A 24040-nucleotide genomic window follows, 5' to 3' on the forward strand; every position below is an offset into this window, starting at 1 on the left:
CTGTCTCTGAACAGAAAATAACATTTCAGATCGGGATAGCAATTGTATCCAATCAAGAGGATAAATCATTGGATAAAGAAGTTAAATTGGAAGTCATGACAAAGTACAGACAAAGCAGACTAATATTGAAACTGAATGGAGGAACTGGTAACCCCACTGAACAAACACTCTACTAGTGTATATAGATTACTATCACAAGAATAGAGATTTACAGAACAAGTTTTGTTTTTACCAAAGAATAACATATCATACCATACCTACCTACCTTTAAACATTAGTTAGTGATGGAAAATGGATAAATGGTGCTATAACACAATGAGTGAAAGTGATAATACAACCACATGGAAATGATGTGCATGCATGGCGTAACATGGCTGTTGCAAAAGGACTGACGCATCAACCCTCTAATTCACCGCCTAACAAACATTCAGCCCTTCCAGCTACAACTTTTTACACTGTGATGATGACATCCAGGATCCACTCAGGTTGCAGGGGCTACATGGGCTCGCAATCCTCGCTGCTGATTGGCTGGTGTAAAAGGGATGGGACTGGGAGCCATTAATAAAATCATTCCACACTGGAACTGTCAAACTAAACCGGTGAATGCTGTACTAATACTTAGACAACTTGGGAACACAACTGAATCAAGACAAGAGCAAAATAAGGTAAGAGGATCTTTCATACATAATCTAAACCAAACATTAAACATCATGTGCTTTAACATTTGTTTAGCAATATAGAATACATGCTCAAACCCCTCTTAGTAACAGTTAAAGTCACTGGGTAGCCTACTGTATACTCACGTCCAGGACCCCTCAATGAGTGCGATGCTAGACTTCTATTTCACAACAAATTATCACTGAAACTGAAGCCTTTTAATAGGAACATGTCAAAGTGTGTGTGACCTGTAGCAGGCTCGGGTTCAGGATGAAATGACTGAGGGTGCAGTTGAAAATGGCGAGGGGGCACACATCATTTTATATAGTAAAGCAATATGTACATGAAACTTAAACTGAGGGGGCAGAATTAGCTATTGAGGGTGCCAGGCCCCCTCTGGCACCCCCGTGGCCTGACATAGATCAGGGGTGCTCAACGTTTTTGGCTGGGAACCCCCGGAAATGCTTTGGCCATGTCTCGCGACCCCCGCCACACCCCCCTCCCCACCACCAATACAAACTGACAATAACAACAAACAAAAATAACCTTAATAATAGAGAAAATATATATAAAATATATATATCATAAATGAATACTGAAACCAGATATAATCATTAAGGAAAGTTTATGCATGCACCACGTACATATGTAAACTCTTAATTTCCATTCTCCAGCCATTCAGTTGCAATTCTTTTTTTCTTTTCTTTTTTGAAAATAATTTGGGGACCCCCCAAAATAATTTGGCAACCCCCCGAGGGGTTGCGACCCACGGGTTGAGAGCCCCTGGCATAGAAGTTGAGAAAAAAAGGTTTTCCAAGCAATCACTGCTGTACTGCACAATACTGTAATGCCTGTTTTTTGGTCAACACTAGGGTAGCCATGGTAACCGTCAAAGTGTGACTCACTAAAGGGCAGGCCACACCTTGTCTGAGTAGATGAGCTGGGGGCAGTTTGTTAGCCCACACACAGCACTCCCCTCTGACTACATATATCCACCCCTCTACTATCACACAGCTGGGACAACACACCCTTCTGACCTCCACCCCTCTACTTTATCACACAGCTGCAACAGCACACCCTTCTGACTACCTATCCACCCCTCTACTATCACACAGCACACACTTCCTTCCTAAACTCTCAGAGTTACAAATGTGTAACACTTATGTATTTCACTGCACATGACGAGCATTTTCTTGAGTCATCATCCCTTATCATCCCTTGGTCTGACCTGCATGGTCTGCCATAAAACAATGAGCAGCACCACTAAGGATTTTGTTATTTCAGTATAGTGTTAACAGTCAAGGTCACTTGACAACATATTTAATACTTAATTTAACTTAATATATACACACCGTTTCATTCAGCAAGAATTGCTTAAATCTTAAATGTGCTGCCATACTGCACTTCAATATGGGTGTTCAGAATTTGTGTCACTCAGTGATGGTATAGAACAGGGGTTCTCAAACTGTGGGTCAGCCCGTGGGTCTATACTAGAAGATTGTGTCTTTTGTCTGCATGTGATATAAAATACAGCAAAGTATACGTTACATCATGTGCTCTGTTTTTCATGAATACCTGAGAATCTGGGAAAATCTTTATTCCATTGATGCCGGTGTAACCGATCTCTTTTATGCTCATCTCACCATTGTTTGTAACAATGCATGTTTTTGATCCTCCCTGCAGACTCAGAGCTCCTCCTAACGTGATGCCTATAGTTGGCGAACTGTCCCATATGATACCCAATCACTTTGTGAGAGTGGGCCAAAGTGTCCGTGTGAACACTGTTCAGAAGACAGTGATACAAAGTCCCAGTTCCATGGAGCCAACTGACGCTTTCAGTGACCCCGAACTAGATATCGCACTGGACAACCTCAACCACCTCATCCTGGAGCTGGATCCCACATTCGAACCCATCGAGATCAACCACAGTCCCACGTTCCCCAGGCTCCATACAGGTACAGAACATGTCAGAGGTTTAATCTAACAGATAAAATATGACACTGCCAGAATTAGAGCTTTGTGACACCAACGAGCATGCTATCAAACAGCAACACTGAAACACCTGTCTGCCTGGTGGCACAGTAAGCTAGGCCAGTGGTTCTCAAATGGGGGTACGTGTACACAGAGGTACTACAGGGGGTATGTGAGAGAAAATGGAAAATGGGAAAAACTGCTCACAGTATAAGTAAATGTGCTCAGGGTGGTCTAATTTCAAGTCTTTCACTCCTTCGTAATTGTAATATTATATTCTTCCAAGTTTCTTCAAAAGTTGGGTTATCGTTCATTCATAGCATCGGGTGGATACCTCATATGTCCAAAACGGCTACTTTTCAAGATTCAAATTCAAAAGTAGCAAAAATAGCTGATATACAGATCTGTAGATCTGCTGTTTTGTATGGCAAAGTAGGGCATTCATTTATCAAAACAAAAGTTAAAATATGGAGTTGTGAGGTTTCTGCCCGACAGCAATGCTATTCTAGATATAGTTTTCTATTTTCTAAGCAACATGTAGTCTGGTAAAGGGGGTACTTTGATTCAGAAATCAGGAAAAGGGAGTACTGAAGCCAAAAAAGTTTGAGAACCACTGAGCTAGGCCAGTTAACGCAGTATGCTTCTTGTGAGGTACGTCTGAGGACCCAAGTTCAAATGTGACACCTGTCATGTACTGTAGGTGTTCTGTTCTCTCTAGTCTACACTGTCCTATCTGCAGAAAGCAGAAGTCTGCCTGATAAGTGATAACCAAAATACAGACAGATTTTTAGATGATGACCTCCTTGTGCAGTGTTCCCTCTCATAAAATGAACCATTACTTTGATGAAATGCAATCTGCAAATCTAGAATAATTGAATCAAATTGCTCTGACAACATAGCCAGGGGCTCTCTAAATCCAAATATTATATCCCACTGGATTCATTTTTTCATGGGTAATTTCACCATTTGGCTGTTATGGGATTGCTAGACTAAATACCACACCCAGCGTGCGTGACGCACAAAGACACAGTGGAGTTAGTTCAACATGCATGGTCATATCCCCTTATTGCTGATCACATTTGAATTGTATATTGTGCTCTTGAGCTATTCATATATGATACTTCAGTAAAACCTTTGCATAATACGAAACAAAAGTAAGCTCAATTCATTAATTAATGTTATGTTATTGGCCTGTTTTGAATTACTGTCTGTCACACAAAATGACAGAATGTGTGTGCCTTGACGACGGCGGCGGTGGCTCAGGGGTAGAGTGGAGGGGTAGAGTGGCTGGATGGTAACCGTGAGGTTGCCAGTTCGAACCCGGGCTCCCCCAGAGTTACTGTCGAAGTGTCCTTGAGCAAGACACTGAACCCCAAAATTGCTCCCGATGTGCTAGTTGGTGCCTTGCATGGTTTCCGCTGCCATCGGTGTATGAATGTGTGTGTGAATGGGTGAATGTAATGCACAATCTCTGTAAAGCGCCTTGGATAAAGGCGCTATATAAATGCACCATTTACCATTTACCTTGATGGTGTGATGTTCTGGACAACATTTTGAGAACACAACATAGCTCATCAGTGTTCTCAGCCAATCAAGTAAGGCACAGAAGAACAAATGTAACCGCATACAGTAATCTCTCTAGGCAACTAGATCATGTTTATGTGTAATCAAAGCATGAGCATTACAGTGCTTCCTTAATTAATGTTGCCAAACATTTCCACCGGTCTTTATAAGATCGGTTATCTCCCCTCTGCTTTGTCAGCACTAGCTGCAATATTCTAAATCAGCCCCCTGGTTCCTTGTTTGCCTGAAGCCATAAAGCCTCCAAACATTGGTTATTGATACACACAGTCCAATCATGAATACAGCAACAACGGCAAGTTGAAACTCCTCTGGTCTTTTTTGTAGGAATGAATGGTCTAGGTGGGGACGAGTATGTGCAGGCAGTAACATTCATGTGCACCACACCCATTCTGATTCTGCTAGCCCCCATATCAATGGGGAAACATGTGATACTGCTGATGAGTGAACAGGTAAAAAAAATGAAAAAGTTATGCAAGTCTCTGGAATTTTACAGCAATGAATTACAAAAGAGACCAGACCAAGAAGACAATCCATTTCTTTATCCATTGGAAATGGTGGCTGCTTTGCCCATGTGCTAAACTTCATAAACATATCTCTGCTGTCCGGAGGAAACCTCATAACTCCCAAATGTTCATTTTTCAGGAAATTAAAAAAGTATGTTTTTAAGGAAATTATTAAAACCTTATATTTTTTAAACGATGCAATACTGCCTCATCAAAGTTGGTGTTGTGACTTTAGATATTGTCGATTACTTGCATGAGAAGGAGAGAGGTGGTGGAGTTAGCTGTTTTAGCAGACAGTTTGAGGGTCCAATGGAGTTAAGAGGTTTTGTTCAATGCGTTTTTTACTACTTTCCATTGGTTCAATATTTTCGACACAGACATAAAGGGTGTTCAATAGCACTGATTTATGGAATAAAATCAAAAACCTCAAAAATGGAGTTCCTCCGGACAGTAACGACAGTATCATTCATAAAGAATAATGGAGAGGTTTCACATGTTTCTAATTGTATGAACAACATCCCACAATGTCCTCTTCCACTAACTGTGGAATGTTTCCCCCTCAGATGTCCTGGATGAAGATGTTTCCAACTGTGTGTTGGTACCCAGAGGATGCTCTCCTTGTTCCTCATCTCCATCACGCAGTATCCCCATCTCCCCACGCATTGGCTCCAGTTGCAGTCCCCATGGCTCCCTGGTTTTCTCCGGCTCGCCTTCGTCATCCCGCCCCCCGTTGCCGTGCGGCGTCGTTCACCGGCGAAGTCCTTCCACAAGGAACGAGTTCTCCCTGCGTACGTCATCCAACCGAAACAGTACCATCTCTCTACTCTCCACATCCCCAGGCTCTGACACCAGCTACATGATTGGCAGGTAGAGAATGACAACAGTGAAAACAATGCCTTTTAGGCAAGGAAATGTTCTTTGGGTTGTGGGACGCCATGGGCCAGCGGAATAACGTTCAATTTAAGAATTCAAATAAGCTTTTTTTTTTTACATTTAAATTGCATTTCTTTGCCCAGACTCTAAACAAACCAAAAGACTGTCTGTTCAATGAACATTAGTTTTTTTATTCATGTAGGAAGATGACACCCATATTCAGTTGGGAGATTTGAATTGCAGTATATGAGTCTTTCTTCTTCTCTCTTACACAGTTGCCTGTCTTTGACCAGTGATGATGGAGACAGTCCAGAGTCCCTCCTCTCTCATGCATCTGGTTCTTTCAGCAACATGTCCACATTGAGGCCTTTCGATACCAAGCACAGCCCAGACAAGCCCTCGCCGACAAAGCGTACACCGCTCGAACATTTCCAGGGACAACATTGCAATGGAAGCCACAGCAGCCCTGCCTCGCTATCTGGGTCACTAACAGACATCCCAGTGTTGCTAGTCAACGGGACACCAGAACCACGCTGTCAGCCTCCACCAGGACCAGATGCCATAATACAAGCCATCCATGTGCCCCATTCCAGCCCATCTTCCCATCACAGTGAGTCTACCGTTGTCTCTATAGGGGAGATACTGTACATCATTAGCTACTGTTTGTACTGTATGTTAATACTAATATATTCTAATATAATTGTACTATATTCTAATCATATGTTCATGTTTTTGTTTTTTTTAGGTTTTCAAGCCCCTTTCCATGGCAGCCAGCCCTCAATGAAGTTTGTAATGGACACATCTAAGTACTGGTTCCGTCCACATATTAATCGAGCAGAAGGTGAGGATCTCAAATAATCTTGCTAGATAGCTGGTTTTCAGACATACTGTACGTAGAGAAGAATATGTGAGTGTAAACATATTTATAGTTTTCCATCACTAAAGATGAACTACGGTATGTTGAAGGCTTGTGATTATTTTTGGGTTGAGTCACATATCAGGTTATGCTGAGGTATACTAGCTCTAGATATAGCCTAGTAATTTAATTATTATAGCCATTTCAATATTCAATTATTCATTCCAGCCGAAGCACAAGTGAAGGACAAGGAACCAGGATCCTTTGTAGTGAGAGACAGCACATCGTACCGCGGCAGCTTTGGACTGGCTATGAGAGTGCAACAGGTGCCCGCCAACCTCTCTCCTACAAATATGCAAGGTACCGTAATCCTGTACAGTTTGACCATTCCAGAAGACCTCTTTGGAAAAACGCTTTGTATGCAGCTCTAGCAACTTTTTATCAGAATAAATAAGCATAGACTTAAGTGTGAAATAATTGATTAAATAATCAATTAACTGAATGACAGAACATTGTTTTTGAAATATTTGTTTTGAAAATATTTCTAAAACATAGAACAAAGGGTGATTCCACCACGCCTCAAACCAGGTTCAGGCTGTTCAGATGCATCTCAGAAACAGGACATTGGAGGGAAATTAAGGCACTGTTTCGAAGTTACTACACCTTCGTCAGGTCATGACAAAGACGTAGTAACATCGCAACGATGTCATTTCCATCTTTGCACCGTGTTAATTAAAGAAAAGGCTTCAACTGTCCAAGTTTCTCCAATGCCTCTATTGTACTTTACTAATATCGTTTACAATTTAACCAAAATGTGAATGCTTATTTATTAAGAAATAAAGGGTCTTTTTGGACAGTTGGGTAAACATATTAAGCACTTACAGGTTGACTGTTTAGATTCAGATAACTTGTGATGAGCATTTATCACCAATTTGTACTTACCTTTTACCGGTTTTTAGTGGTCAAATTTAATCTGATAATTATTAAATAATCTAATTTGTTAAAAGATTTGAAAAAAAGAACGGATTAATATTCTATGAAAATAACCATTGCCAGCCCAACCAGTTTCAACGGTACTAATAGGGATAGATATCTTGGAGTGTTTGCAGTTTTCCTTGGTTAACCGTGGCATGATATGTGCGCCAGTACTTGAACAGCTGAACACAAACAACAATATATTGGACCACAGACCACACTGTTGCTATAACAGTGATCTGGAACAATGTCTTTGTGGTGAGGCAGGAGACAGGCACAGTACTGTCATTCATTTCCACCACAATATAGGTGTACACTGTGTAGACCAAAAGACCAGCTGTTGACGGTGCTGTAGGCAATGCGTCCACATTTTCTATGTATCTGTATGTAAAATAAAGGCAGAATATAATAAACATGCATAATTGCAACACAGTTGCAGGATCATAATTACATATTTATGATTAGTTGTGAGACCCAGAAGTTGCTAGTCTCGTATAGTCTGCTAGTCCTAACAACACAAATCACAACAGACCTGTAAAACTTAAGATTTAAGATTTAAGGATTCAAACTCGAGTCTCCCGTGTGATGGCCCACTCAGCTAAAACAGAATGACTGCTTGGGCAGAGGAGACATAATACATGTGAAATATAGGCTGTTATTATTACATAGGCTGTTATCAGTGACCTTTGTCCTTTATTACATAACAGGAGAAAGCAGCTCAGACCTTGTCAGACACTTTCTCATTGAATCATCTCCCAAAGGCGTCCGTGTCAAAGGCTCATCTCAGGAACCTTACTTTGGTAAGTATAGGGCATAAAACCACTTAATCACCTGCTCGGCCTCATTACACAGTAAAATCCTCAGTGTTCATTTATCCATCTGAAAGTGTACACAATGATACCATGGACCTGAGTTAAAAACTGAGGGTTGTACTGTGTATGTATCCAACTCACTGGCACCTCTGTATAAGCACATATCCTGGTCTTGGTGTGGTCCGTCAGATTTTGTCACCCATGGACAACTTTCTTAGATGTGGGGTTGGCGTACAAAGGTCCAGTCCTGTATTTGTTTAGTATTTCTTTCAATGATGAGAGTACACAATAGGGCGTGTTCCTGCAATGAGATTGCCATTACACTCTTGGCTCAATTCAACCTTGGTAGCTCTGCCTACTGGTTGTTCACACTTATCTTGGGTGGAAGCATTGCTGCAAAAGGTGTGAGACTTATGGTAAACCACGACATCATGGTTGTCATGACAACAAACAGAAGTACAGCTGCACTGCAGTATGTGTAGTTGTAAGAGCAAGGACATAAATGGACACATATTGGTCAGATCGGCATTGCGACGTATAGGTGTGACTGAGGGCAGTATTCTTAAAAATTCTAACATTTGGTACAAGTCAGATCTGTAGCCAGCAGTGAAACATTCCCTGCCCGAATGTTTCAGAGCAGTGTTTACACAGTATGCTGAAAATAAAGACTCATAATTATAAATGTAGTGTCAGACTCATTTTAGAAAAAGAGCTACATTATACATAAATGCACCATGTCTCTGTACGTCTGTCTGTACGTACGTGTGTACGTATGTACGTGTGTACGGCTGTAATCCACGTAACTTGGGAACCGTTCGCCCCACCGACTTCAATTAGGAACACACGCGTTCCACACCCCCACAGGGAGTGCAGTGCCTGCCTGGTGTCGAGTCCGTCTGACCCACAGTTGTCCAGAACCGCCACAAAAAGCCTCTGCCCGGGCTCTGGACAGGGCCCCTGCCCAGGTTCCATATATGGAGCTGGCCTATTCTGACTGATCTGATCACAACACTCCATATTTGGTCATGCTTGACACAGAACTTCATATGTGCACGTGTACGTCTCAGAGACATCTAATAGAAGAGTTGCGATATTGAGGGGGCAGAAAACAGCCTGTCACGTGGTTCATGTACTCGCGCAACACACATGTATTGGATTCACTTCCTTTGGTGGTTCAATAAAACAAAATGTCTCAATAATAAACAATTACTTAACCCAGCGTTTTGTCATTATTGCAGGTAGTCTGTCTGCCCTTGTCTACCAACACACAATCACTGCGTATGCTTTACCCTGCAAGTTACTGCTCCAGTCACATGGTAGGTCTTACTGAAGATGAATGCAGTTTGTCTCTCTTTGTCATGCGTGTATCTGTGCATAATTTGTGCTATTGTCCACACAGATTTGTGCACAACAGAAGAGAGGACAGAAGACACAGCTTCAGAGGACAAGACTAAAACTGGTGAGACAGACTTTGGCTAAATATCTCTGTTTCAAAAAACAGCAGACTCTTGTTTGTAGATACAACGTAAGCCAGACACTGATCAGTCACCAGGGGGTCAAAAACACTATTACACTATTAATAATGTACTTAGCTAGAAACCTTATTTATCCCAAAGACAATTGCAGGTACAATAATAAATTACAAATTACAAATTACAAATTACAAAAATTACATTATAGCCCAATAATACTTAAGAACTGAATATAACTGCACTGTTGTAATTTCTAAGCCTCACCTGTGGTGGGTCTGTTGCACAACCTGCATCTCCCATCTCCTGCTGGTACCTGGATACTGCTTCTCCACGTACCTTTTTGAATGATACATTGATGAATAAAGAGAAAAGATAAGCTAGCTCTGCTAAATATGCACAGTAGGCTACTATAACTGCTTTTAATGCACCCCAAACAAACTTAGGCCAGTAGCCTACCTTTAGTTTATGTACCATTTGTACAGCTTGGCTAACTTGGAAATGCCTGGAAATGTTCAAAATGAATGTTTGAAAAATAAATGTAAAAAAGGACCATCCATGGAGTGGACACTGTAGCCTACTGTGTGGATTTATATTGTGCATTTACTTAAAAAAAAGAAAAAGAAATTGAAATAATGTCCCCAACACAAGTTCATACTGTAGGCCTATATTGTAATCCATGACTTTCTGCTTGTGTTTATGCAACATTGCATCCTCTTCACAGAATAATGAATATCTGGTGGCACTGAATGTAGATGCACAACATGAGTTTGGATGTAGGCTAAACACTAAAGTCAGTCAAAAATTTCCCGCATAATGTCAGTCCTTGTTATTTTATGTTAGGAATAGGAACACACAACACATGGTACATATGGTGAACACAAGCACCCTCTAGTGAATATATTTAGCATTACATTGCACTAGCATTAATTACCTTGTTTTGTGTCAGATAAATACTTAAGAAAGAGCCATAACTATGGGAAGAACATATTATCCTTTTTTTTGTTAAGAATTTCTTTTTTCTTGCTTTTTGCCTTTATTGATAGATTACAATAGTATTGACAGGAAACAAGGAGAGATGGGGGGTGACAGTGACACGCAGCAAAGGTCATGGGGATGATCAGGACTCAAACCTGTGACGCGCTGTCAGGCTGAATTGCCAGTCTAGGTGCCTAGACAGCTACGCCAGCCACCCGGGCCTCTATTATCTTTATTAACTTCAGGGTAAAGTTAACTTTAGAGCTCTAAAGTAGCCCCTAGGCCTAGACTGCTGTGAGTGCATCCCCATACAATAAACCTAACTTGTTATCTTTTCCATAGCTTCCAATTTCCTCTACCTGAATGCTGTCTCCACTGAGATGCTGACTGGACCATGTGCTGTCGAAAGGGCAGTATCTTCTACCCTCCAGAAGGATTCTAGTGCCATCACACCTACTGTAGTCAATCTGAAAGTGTCCTCGAAGGGTGTCACATTGACAGACATTCAAAGGAAGTAAGTGAAATAGCATCACAGTGAGCAGTAGCCATCATCATCATTATAATTTTGTTATACATTATGTTTTTACTGCAGGTTTTTTTTTTATCACGTTTAACAAAAGTGATTCTCCTCACAGGCTTTTCTTCAGACGTCATTACCCAGCTCACCTGTTGAGCTACAGTGGGGAAGATCCTAAAAAACGACAGTGAGTAACCCTAGAGCACAGTATGACTTCTGTTCTGTTTAACAAAACAGATTATTTAGCGGTGGTGCTACTAGCTGTCAGCAGATGCTTGAAGGTCTTTGACCGAAACGTTGCTTAAATAACATTGTTCATATTGCAAGTGCAGACGGTGTCCGGGAAATTGTGTACTTTTTGTGCATTTTTTGAATAGGCTACATGTAACATTTTATATTGTCCTTTCTTTTGCTCTCTCAGGTGGCTGAATGGTTCTGGTGTCGGTGCAAGGTAATCCCTCCCAACATTTATCAGCTTGCCTCATCTGTGCTATTATTTTGAGCTCATTATTTTCATGTGAACGAGGGGATCAATACTGTAGAGTGTAGATGATGATCATGTATCTTTTTCCCCCTCCAGGATTTTTGGCATTGTGGCAAAAGGAACAGAGGCTGGCATGGAGAATGTGTGCCATGTCTTTGCAGAATATGATGCTCTTCAGCCCTTCACCCTAACTATTGAGATGATTGAGAGTGCCAAGCCATAGTCCAAAGAAGGGAGAGGGAATGAGATGACAGTCCACAGCACTTTTGAAGTCCTATACTGTTTGTAATATACACGCTTTGCACTGGAAAACAGGCCAACTGAGTAATTGTTACTCTAGTCTAAGAGGACTTACCAGCTCTTATGCAAGAGCAAGCTACCCCTAACATACGATTTCACAAATATGGCTTATAAAATGTGACAATTATTACTATTGAATTACATATGATATACAATCATATATAATCATAGGTAATTCAATTAACAAAATTACATGCTGTAATATTAAAATAGTTAAAATAATCAGTTATCTAAAGCAGCATTCTTGTGTTAAATGTGTTAAATGTGTAATGTTTCTCAGGGAAAGTGAGAGAGAGGGAGAGATGTGTTATAGTAAATGTTGATCTTTTTGACACTTCAGCGATATACTGTACCGTAATAATATATGCAAGTCACTGTATTGCTGATGATTCTTCTTTTTTTTTACCAAAACCTCTAATATTTATATTTATTATGCACTTATTCTTGTATTGTTATACATTTTGGATCATAATAAACCTATTTATCTGTAGTTTGACTGTGCGTGTGTATGCACGAGAAAGAAGCTATTTTCTTTCTTCTTTCCACCACCGATGCACCCTGTCATATTAACAACATTTAAATCTTACACTGAATCAAAGGAGAAAACCATTACCTTCTTCTAACTTCTAAGAACACACCAAACTGCACATTTAGAGCTTTTATTTTAAATGATAAATTGTTAGATAAAAGCACAATCCTTCATTCTGAAGTTAAAGAGCCTCTCAAAATGAAAAAAGAATATAATTCAAGTGCTCCATGAGGCAAAGCAAAATCAACCACAGGAAGTACTGCATAGATAATATTTCTTAAATATTTGTACACATTCAGAGGCACCCAACTGCAATGCACAATGGTTCATTTTGTAACGTGAATCTTTGGTGCCAACTCAAAATATAGCACAAAACTATGTTTGTCTTAAAGTGTTATCAATCTAATAAGACATAATTTATAATACACCACAATTCCAAAGTCGAACGCTGAAGATACTGCAGTGTTAACTATTTACAAATACTGCCCTCTTCTGGTCAAAGTCAGACACAAAAGTGGGCGCTAGAAGCCTCACTGCTAATAAATTCACAGTGAGTGTTTTGGGGACAATGCATCTGGTTGTCTACATTATCAGTTTATGCTGCCAGAGGATCATTTCTTTTTTTAGTGCTAAGGCTCCTCTGAGAGTCTGCAGAGCAAAGCATTTACAGACAGGGAATTGACAAAAAGAAAAAGGAAAAAAAGAAAATCACCCTTTGCTAATTCACACACCGTAGACGTAGAGTCGACTGTCGTACAGCTCTGTAATACTCTCCCTGCATTGATCTATAGGAGATGGGGGTTCCCACAGACTAACCAGTGGAGTGCAGAGATAGATCTATACTAGCTCTGGTCCATAGCCTTCTACTGCTTCTACGATTCTGCCCTGCAGTATAAGGCTATGGGACTTTCGGTTTTAAATCTCAAATCGAAATCAGACCAGCCTCTCCTCTTTAGTGGAAATCTCACAAACGTTTGACCTACTCACCAATACAAAGACGGGTTGTGTCAATAGAAAGCCTACTTTCCTTAGTGGACGCACTCTGAGCCCCCCACCACACGTATAAACGGTACTTTTTGGCCAAAAGGGGATTTTGTTTCCACCGGGGAAAAAAATACTTTTAGTTACTCCAATGCGTCCTCTACCGGTATTGCCCAGAGAACTGCCTCATAGAGAATATTTTTCCTCCGGTGAAAGAAAATCCCTTTCTGGCCAAAAGGTACCGTTTATACATGTGGTGGGGGGCTCAGAGTGCGTCCACTAAGGAAAGTAGGCTTTCTAATGACACAACCCGCCTTTGTTTTGGTGAGTAGCAAAAACGTTCTTTTAAAATACGCTAAAGAGGAGAGGCTGGTCTGATTTCGATTTGAGATTTAAAACCGAAAGTCCCATAGCCTTATACTGCAGGGCAGAATCGTAGAAGCAGTAGAAGGCTATGGACCAGAGCTAGATCTATACTAGTATATAGATCTATCTCTGCACTCCACCGGTTAGTCTGTTGTTGAATGCAGTAGGCAGCCTAATATGTTTTGTACAGTGGCATGATGTCACCTCATATTGCATCGATTACAGTGCAGAGGGTGTCCTTTTTTTCTTTCTTCACTGTGGAGTGATGATATGAATATGACCACAAAGTGAGTTATAATGTGTTATTCTCAATGAAGTGCACAGTTTTGGTTTTCTGAATGCAATTAAAATGCTATAGAAATGACAGCACAAAAGCTTAATGAGTACACTTATGTTGTCTACAGCATTCATATTGTGGGATGTGTCTAGGTCTTAACATGAGGGTGATGAATGAAAAGTCCTTAATGAGACAGTTACACATGACTAGGGTTGCCAACTATCTGGAATTCAAATAAACGACAGTCGCCCGGGCGTCCCTTATTTCCAAGGACAATTTAAGTGATACCCAGAAAAGGATAAATCTCACTGTATATGTACAGTTTTTGCACATTATATTAACCACTTGAACCACAGCATCCATATTCTGGGGGGAACTTTAGCTGAAAATAGCAGATTGTGTTGTGCACTTGTAGATCAGCTATATTTGGAAAATATATACTGTAGTTGTAGACAGAAAACATCAGTCCAAGTACAAAGTCAACTCAGGTCCAGTTGACTAAGTCTAGAGGGTTTAAGTGGTTAACAACCTGCATTATAGTATATGAGCTGTTTGAACTTGCAAGATGTGTGTCATTACTTGATTCCCAAAAATAAGAAACAGAGTGTTCCTTATCGGTTGAATAAGGGACACATCTTTTAGTTTCCATATAAGGGACTATTCTGTATTTCAAGGGTTGGTTGGCAACCCTACACACGACTCTCAATTGCTGTAGTGAACAATTTGCAAAGGAAGTCAATAGGAAGAAATTATACTTTCATAATATCGTGTTTGAGGGCTGGTAAAATGCCAGTCGTCGCCCACATATTAGCAGCTGTTTCCGCAACAAGTGGCAATGGAGAGAGCTCCATTGTGGAGACAGAGTTATTGGGTGATGGTAGGGATGCTGCGAGACCTCTTCATGACCAGACGTACCTCCACGTCAGGGAGGCTGTCCTGTTTAGTCTGGGAACAGCCTTCGTCTGCTGCAGCCATGTGCAGGTCGAAGCGCAGTGACACAGACTTCTTCCGCAGCTTGGGATTCCCCTTGAAGATGGAACCCTCCCACTGTTTAATCACCTTGTCAATCTTCTCTGTCCTGGTGGTACGTCATGGAAATAAAGTCATCGTTAGTGATGCAGAGCAAAAGAACAATGGTAAATTCATTGAGCTTAAGGAGGCAGTTGATCAGAAGGCCTACCAGTGATGCAGACATTTTGATTAAATCAATGATATTAATCTGAATTACTGATAGTAATTGGGTTAGAGTTATGGGTTCTGCTAGTCTCGAAGACCGCAGGCGTTTTGTTCTGCATAAGTAAGCGCCAAGAACAGATGTGTCATTGTGGATGAGATTTAGTCCATGATCAATAATTACATCCAGACACAGAGGAGATCTACAGTAGTAGCATGCATTATAACTATATTAGATACACGATAAAATAATCATTTGATCTTCTGCCCGATGAGGTCTGCATGAAGATTAAACACAAATGCCGGTCTGTTTCAATTATGAGCGAGACGGAAGCACAGGGGACCTCCCAAGCACACATGCCTCGCAAAAGAAAACTGGCATATTTATGCTCACAAAGAAAGTTTGGAATCTGACAGAGCCTGTAAATGAGAATAGTAGACTGAGATGGTGTGGCACGACTAATGACTATGAAGTGCAAGTATTTACACAGCCATGCCCAACAGGGACTGCGGTTTGATCATGTCTACAATATGTGTGTGTGTGTGTGTGTGTGTGGGGGGGGGGGGGGGGGGGGGGGGGGACCCATGTCTGGTCCAACAATGACAGACGCCACGCCCTGAGGCGTCTACACTGGGCCGGTGTCTTCACATCAAACAAAGCTCATTAAATGACTGCTCCCAAAACACGAACATTCCCATGTGCTTTCATGGTGACTGGTTATGGGAAATTGTGAAAGCAAATAAACTGGTAATCCCTTGTACTATTAAACATGCAGAGGTAATTCCTTTCTGAACCTTTAGATCACGTCTGTTTCCTGGACAGCATGTCGCCATGCAAGGCAGGGAGGACCTGGCATGCGTGTATACTGTATGACTCTGTCTCTCTGTCATTGTTAGTCAGTCAAAAGTCATGCAGGAAAAACCCATGTAATTAATGGGTGTTTTGACTGTAGAACATGTTTTGACTTTAGAAACTGCCAACATTTCACAGACAGACAGACAGACAGACAGACAGACAGACAGCCAGCCAGACAGACAGACAGACAGACAGACAGACAGACAGACAGACAGACAGACAGACAGACAGACAGACAGACAGACAGACAGACAGACAGACAGACAGACAGACAGACAGACAGACAGACAGACAGACAGACAGACAGACAGACATGTTGGCCTCAGCTTGCAAGAAGACATGGGGATCAATACTCACTCCACAGTACCATGGCCCTCTGCACTCTCTCGTACCACATTGCCCTGAAGAATCTCCTGGGTTTTCACTGTCGAGATCCGCAGCACACAGTCATGTTCTGGCTCTGCACAGCACAGATAAAAGACAAATCATGACTGGACACAACTGTAATGAATATGTGTGTGTGTATGTGTGTGTGTGTGTGTGTGCGTGCGTGCGTTTGTGCGTGCGTGCGTGCGTGCGTGCGTGCGTGCGTGCGTGCGTGCGTGCGTGTATGCGTACCTGAGAGTATGATCAGGCTTTGCTGTCTACGAAGTATGGATCTGGTCTTCAGCCCATCATCTGATGGGTTCAGTGGAGGTATTTCAGGCAAAGGCTCAGACTTGGGCTCGTCTGGGGTCAAAGCAGAGTCACTGAAGCCATTCTCCACCCCATTCTCTCTTGGCTCGACCACAACAGAACCCCTCCACGGCTGCAGGCTCATCACCCTGCCATTATGACCCATGTACCTGCAGGCATTGGACAGCCATGTGAACCCTGGATTGTGTGTGTGTGTGTGTGTGTGTGTGTGTGTGTGTGTGTGTGTGTGTGTGTGTGTGTGTGTGTGTGTGTGTGTGTGTGTGTGTGTGTGTGTGTGTGTGTGTGTGTGTGTGTGTGTGTGTGTGTGTGTGTGTGTGTGCGAGCGAGCGCGTGTGAGCATGTGACTCACAATGAGAAATACTGTAGACCATTTTCCTGGGCCTGATAAACAAATTGTTGTTTTATGGTTACATTTTTATAATTCTTTTTGGCTTACAACAAGGAAGAGATTCAGGATGGGATTAGGGTTAAAATGGGACATTTAGAGGTTTGGGTTTATACCTGATTGCGTGTCGATGTTGTTATTTGTATTTTATAGCAAACACTATTCGGATTGTATCTGATGCTTTGTTGTTAGCAACTTCAGTTGTGATGTTACGGTATGTTATATTATAAACACAATTCAACTTTATATCAACATCTTATCATTGTTACTACATGCAGTTCCTGAAGGTAAGATTACTCAACTCAAGAACATATTTCCCAATACAGAAAGATAAAATGGTGAGAGCCATGGTAGCGTTTGGCAGACTCTGGAGCCACAGAGTGGTTAGACTCCATTCTAACCACTCCTTCCTGGCTGGTTGCTGTTAATATTTCCACTCTCTTCTCTGCCTATTATTGTCCTCACCTGCCCTCCTCGCGTTCCAGAAGACGCCGGTAGGTGGCAATCTCACGTTCAAGCCTCATTTTGGTGTCGAGCAGCTGGTGGTGGCGCTCGCGCTGCGTGGCCAGGCCTTCCCTCACGTGCTCCAGCTCGCTCTCCAGCCCGGCGATCACCTGGGACAGGTCATGCAGCTGGCTGGAGTACTGCCTCTGAGTGTTCTGCAGGTTGCTCTCTAGGCCTTTCTCCTGGATGGAGAAAGTGACAAAGGAACATGAGAACAGGTGAGCATAATGCTTACAAGAACAAGTGATCAAAATACAGTTAACCACTCTCAACCTGGCGTCCACATGGTGCATTACATTGTGATCTTTTAGCTGTGATTTTCTTTTCCTTCTTTTATCTTTTATCTGTGATCTTTTAGCTATTTACGTTGTACGATGTGACACCATCTTATAAAGTAGTATAATAATATTATATTAACTAGAACTACACTCTATCAAGTGCCTACTTGCGCATTACCCTACTAGTGCGCAAGCAGAGCGTGCAAGTACTGTCGACCGCTACAAACATTAAAATCTCAGCCTCTCTGTAAATGTATTGGAATGGAAATTAATTACGAAAGTAATTACGATATGTTTCAATATTGGTTGGGTAACAGGTAACGTATGTATGTATACATGTATGTAAGTTGTAAGTTGAAAGTATGCTTGGTTGGTATCAAAATCCAGTATACCTCCCAAGCACATGTGCATACGTCCCAACACGACCACAATACTTGCGCGCTCTGCTTGCTGCTACGAACTTTCAAATCTCAGCCTCTCTGTAAAACTTCGGAATTAAATACTAAAGTCGGGTTATAACTGGCTGTCAATGGTGACGTAATTACGATATGTTTCAATATTGGATGGGTAACAGGTAACGTATACATGTATGTATACATGCATGTAACTTACATTTGAAAGTACAGTTGAAAGTACTATACTGTGGTCTGCTGACCTTTTTATGCGTATGCTCGGAGGTACAGTATATATACTGATGTTGATGGTGACGTAATTAAGATATGTATCAATGCCGGAGTATAACTGGCTTTCGATGGTGACGTGATAAAGATAGGTTTCAGATTAAACATGTATACATACAGACATTACCTTTAATTCACCCGACACTGAAACATATCCTAATTACGTCACCATCGACAGCCAATTATAACCCGACATTGAAACATATCTTCATTACGTCACCATCAACATCAGTATATATACCTCCGTACGAGCATGACCACAGTACTTGCGTGCTCTGCTTGCGCAAGTAATAATATAATCCTCTGGAGAAAACAGTGTTATTGGCCCCACAACATCCATCCATCTTCAGCCGCTTATCCGTAGTCGGGTCGCGGGGGCAAAAGCTCCACCAGAGTGCTCCAGACTTCCCTCTCCAGAGCAACATTAGTGACTTCCTCCTGGGGGATTCCGAGACGTTCCAAGGCCAGTGAGTCGATGCGGTTCCTCCAACTACGCCTTGGTCTGCCCCGGGGTCTCCTCCCAGTGAGACGTGCGTCGAGGACCTCATCAGGGAGATGCCCGAGAGGCATCCTAACCAGATGCCCGAACCACCTAAGCTGGCTCCTTTCCAGGCGAAGGAGCAGCGGTTCTACTCCGAGTCTCTCTTGTGTGACTGAACTTCTCACCCTATCTCTAAGGGAGATGCCAGCCACCCGTCGAAGAAAACTCATTTCGTCCGCTTGTATTTGCGACCTTATTCTTTCGGTCATGACCCACACTTCATGACCATAGGTGAGAGTAGGAACGAAGATTGCTCGGTAAACAGAGAGCTTTGCCTTCTGGCTCAACTCTCTTTTCGTCACAACAGTGCGGTACAGCGACTGCAATACCGCCCCTGCCGCTCTGATTCCCCGGCTGACCGGCCTTCTCCTTCTCCTTCTCCTTGAATGAGTTCAAGTATCCCTGGGTCTTGTTCACGAGTGAGGGGCCCCACAACATGCAATTTTAATTTAGGGTTGATTGGATCTTGCGTTCATGATATATGGCGTTTTGTAAAAAAGAAAAAAAGGAGAATCTCCTGCCACTCATTTTGGAAGCCAATTATGTTGTCACTTGACTCCCATAATCATGTGTAACTAATTTGGACAAGATTAGTGTGGTTTCCCACACTAATGATGAATTGAACATGACATACAATGATGAAAACTAGGATATTTGTGCGTGCGTGCGTGCGTGCGTGCGTGCGTGCGTGCGTGCGTGCGTGCGTGCGTGCGTGCGTGCGTGCGTGCGTGCGTGCGTGTGTGCGTGCGTGCATGTGTGCGTGTGCGTGTGTGCGTGTGCGTGTGTGTTCTCACCAAGGCGTGTAGGGTCCCAATCTCCACCTGCAAGGTGTGCCACTGTTTCCTGGCCTCAGCTAACTCTGCCCGGGCCTCCCTGAGGGCAGCTCCTCCGAGACTCACCTGCGTCCATGCTGCCTCCTCCTGCAGTGGGAGGAAGATAGGATGTTAGAAGACACGAATGCACAATAATACACATACGCACTCACGCACACACACACACACACACACACACTCACTCACACACACACACACACTTGCACCTGGACAACATCCTTCTACGCCGTTTATCACAATAGTTGACCATCTCAGTTACCTCAGAGTGACACAGAACTGGACAATAAAGACTCGACTTCGACCAGTGTATTAATGACACACAAAATATGTGCCACCAAAGACTACCAGTCATCCTCTAGCTCAGTGATTTTCAACCAGTGGTCCGGGGACCACCAGTGCTTTTTTTCCTTTCTTTTTCGGGGCTCAAATTATGGCAAAGTTACAGTACATTTAGGCTACTCAAGTACTGTACGCACCTTTTTACCAAACCATGTTTATATTGCTCAAAAAACAACTGGCCTGAAGGCATGCTGGGCCACTTCATGCTCCCCAGAGGATGAAGCTTATACTGATTTATGTGACTCCATGTCCTTTCCTCTAGTGCCACCCTAAAGTCAAAGTTTCCATTTGCACACAAGATATCCCGAAATCTAATAGGGAGATTGCCAAGGAACTTGCTGCTGAGCACATTCATATTCCCTGGAGAATGAACCATAATCATTTGAGTGACCCCATGACGTTGGCTCTAGCACCACCCTCAGGCCAAAATGTCAACTATGCAGACAATCTAACAGTCAGATTGTAGGGTGAACACTACTGAGCTCATGCCATGGCCTTTTCTCTAGTGCTTCTAAAGTTAAAGAATGTCTCCCTGATGGCCAGGGGATCTTAGTATAATTTGATCGACAGTAGGAACTTGTTTTCTCCGTTTTCTGATGTTCGTTTCAGAACAAACATCAAATATTGGTTAATTTTCCCACTGCAATCACTGGATGAGTCATACATTATGAGGATAAGACTGAAATCTTAGTTGGCCCCAAAGCTAAACGGTATGAGATCTTTAAAAGACTTGGCAAGCTGACTCCCTTGATCAAACCAGAGGCATAACAAGCTTATAGACTAGGTGTTATTTTAGACTCTGATTAGAGTTTTATGACACATATAAATAAAGTCTGACCATTCCTAATTCAGCAAGATGCTGAAAAGGGAATGCCTTTGTTTCAAATCAATATTAGACTACTGCAATGCAATTTTTGCAAGTCTTTCTAAAAAGTCCATTGAAAGGTTGCAGCTTTAAAAAAGAAAAGAGAGAAAACACATCACTCCAGTCTTAGCTATACTACACTACACTTGCTCCCTATGTCTTCCAGAATCGATTTTAAAGTCCTTCCGCTTGTTTATAAAGCTCTCGATGGGTTAGGGTCGGCTTACATCACAGACTCCCTGTCGTTTGATGTTCCTTCAAGTACATAGATCCTCTATTGCAGGCTTGCTAGATAAGATATATGCAAAACCCGATACCCAAGAGAGATGGAGTTTTTTTTACGATTCAAAATTATGGAACCCCTTATCTACAGAGATTATAACATATGTTTAAATGCCATTTTATTTCATTTTATTTTCTATTTATCTTTCTTAGATTGTTTGTGGTTTAATAATAATAATAATGTTTCTTGGTTAAAACAAAAAGTTTTTTTGTTAAAAGTTAAAATCACTGTATTCTGATAGTTCAGTCAGATAACTCACAAATAGAGTGAACAAATATTTATTATATAACATTTTATCTTGGTGTTCGGCTCTGCTACATTTTTCTCCCTGCTCGGCACAATTATACAACCATCATTAACCATTAAGAGCAGCAAGATAGATATACAACTAGAAAAAGTGCCCTTCTGGGCACAGGTCTCCACCAGGAGGATAGGAGTGTGTGTGATGTTTGGCAAAATGTTTAGGAGTAATATAAACATGTTTTTTTGTTTGTTTGTTTCTTGCAACAATTGTCTTCATTTTGTTGAGGAAATGCAGAGCCAGATAACTCATAGCATCTCTGAGGATAGAATTCTGGATGAGCAGGACATGTGCAGCATTTTGTACAAAACGGGCTACTCCTGAAAACTTTGGAAGGCAATCTTAGCTAATCAGTGTAAAATCTAAAAAATCCAACAGGCTCGTCTTGATCACATGACTACAGAGATCATGTGTACCGATTTGTGTGAGATTTGGATGAAATCTGTGCAACTAACATAAACAATGTGTTTTGCAGAAATCGGCCTCATGGTGGCGCTATAACCGGCAGATGTGGAGGGATGCAGGGAAAATGTTTTTCCATGGCCTCTAGGGAGTGCGCATACATAAGTTGTATACAGATCGATGCAGTTATAGGTAAAAACAGGAAATGGCCTGTTATAGCGCCACCGTGAGGCTGATTTGGGAAATAAATAGTGGCATGTCGTCCTCGGCCTAGTGGAAATGTGCGTGTATAATTTCATGGAAATTGGACACTGTGTTTGTGATTTGTTGCATTTTGTTCGAAACGGACCAATCATGTGAGCTTTGGAAGGCAATCTTAGCCAATCAGGATGGAAGATGGGAAATTGTGCAGATCTGTGTTGATCACATGACTATGGAGATAGTGTATACCGAATTGTGTGATGTATGGATAAAATGTGTACGAGTTATCTACAGAAATGTGTTTTGCCTAAATCGGCCTCATGGTGGCGCTATAACAGGCCGTTGAGGAATATTTGGGGCAGAGGTTCGTCGTTGGCATCCAGGGAGTGTGTGTGCAATGTTTGGCATGGATCGGGCCAACGGTGCCGGAGATTAACTGATAACGGACGGACGGAAGGACGGATGGAAGGACGGATGGAAGGACACACACACACACACGCGCAGACGGAGTGCAAAACATATTCTCTCCCCATGCCTTCGGCCTGGTGGAGACCATAACAACCCCCCATGGGGAACAGAATAGCAGAGCCCAACGGTGGTGCTGGGGTGGCGGTGGGAGCAAACAGTGCATAACAACACCAGGAACGCATATGCAGAGGGAGGAAGTAAGGAACGCAGGAAGAATCCAGACCTAGGTGAGCTTAAATACCCCGCCCGATTGGTCAGCTGATTGCCACGTCAGCGAATGACATGTGGGTCTTGCATAACACTGAATGAGCCCCTCGAGTACGAATCATTAATCATTGCTATATAGTATAGAGTGTTTGTTCAATAACAGGGGTCTCCCTGTCTCTCCCACTCTTTAATAAACAGAAAATCACACTAGTGCTTCTAAAGTTAAAGAATGTCTCCCTGATGGTCACCCGTGTGAAGCGAGGGATGCTCTTATCATCATATATATCAAATGCATCATCTCATTCCGGCCAATTAGAATTTGCGTCCTCACCTTTGTCTTCATTGTTTGTGTTTACGCAATGTTCAGAACTGGCCATTCATTATCAATAGCATTTAATGTTTGTGTTGGGACAATGGCGTAAAACTGGCCATTCATTATCAATGGCATTTAATGTTTGTGTTGGGACAATGACGTAAAACTGGCCATTCATTATCAATGGCATTTAATGTTTGTGTTGGGACAATGACGTAAAACTGGCCATTCATTATCAATGCGCAATTAATGTTTGTGTTAGGACAAAGTTTGTGTTTACACGCACCCTCAAAGCTGGACATAGGAGGGGCTAGCGGCCTAGCGCTCCTCAAAAATACATTTTCAGGTAGGTGACACATTTTCAGACAATCAGGAGAAAGTAGCTATTTATCAAGCAGAGCGCACAAATACTGTGGTCGGCTGCGTTTGTATGGTATGTATGGTAGGTATCAATGGTATGTACCTGTATGGCATGTATGGCATGTATGGCATGTATGATATGTTGTATGTGGTAGTATGTACAGTATGTCCGCCGGCCAATCAGGGACCACCATTTTTTGATAACGTAACTTAGGTACGTTTG

At 42.1% G+C, this 24040-nt stretch overlaps 2 protein-coding genes across 2 annotated transcripts in view; one reads left to right on the top strand and one right to left on the bottom strand.

The window, feature by feature from the left end:
• Positions 1-586: 586 nt before the first annotated feature.
• LOC306921223 (tensin-4-like) lies at positions 587-12317 on the top strand. Its single transcript, XM_079498334.1, has 13 exons — positions 587-665; positions 2341-2612; positions 5279-5582; positions 5864-6198; positions 6334-6429; positions 6673-6804; positions 8127-8219; positions 9470-9547; positions 9631-9690; positions 11021-11192; positions 11314-11382; positions 11617-11646; positions 11776-12317. Exons 2-13 carry the CDS (start codon positions 2363-2365, stop codon positions 11900-11902), a joined length of 1746 nt encoding a protein of 581 aa, XP_079354460.1. The 5' UTR covers positions 587-665; positions 2341-2362; the 3' UTR covers positions 11903-12317.
• A 1647-nt stretch (positions 12318-13964) lies between these two features.
• The window catches only part of krt222 (keratin 222), a 22091-nt gene continuing 12015 nt past the window's right edge, over positions 13965-24040 (bottom strand). Inside the window, exons 6-10 of the mRNA XM_079498967.1 lie at positions 20040-20165; positions 17708-17928; positions 16780-17006; positions 16519-16621; positions 13965-15210 (exon numbers count right to left, since the gene is read on the bottom strand). Coding sequence (XP_079355093.1) covers positions 14997-15210; positions 16519-16621; positions 16780-17006; positions 17708-17928; positions 20040-20165 — 891 coding nt within the window. The 3' untranslated portion in view covers positions 13965-14996. The remainder of the gene's footprint in view (positions 15211-16518; positions 16622-16779; positions 17007-17707; positions 17929-20039; positions 20166-24040) is intronic.

Source organism: Electrona antarctica (genome assembly GCF_951216825.1).
Source record: "Electrona antarctica genome assembly, chromosome: 4".
Classification (NCBI taxonomy): Eukaryota; Metazoa; Chordata; class Actinopteri; order Myctophiformes; family Myctophidae; genus Electrona; species Electrona antarctica.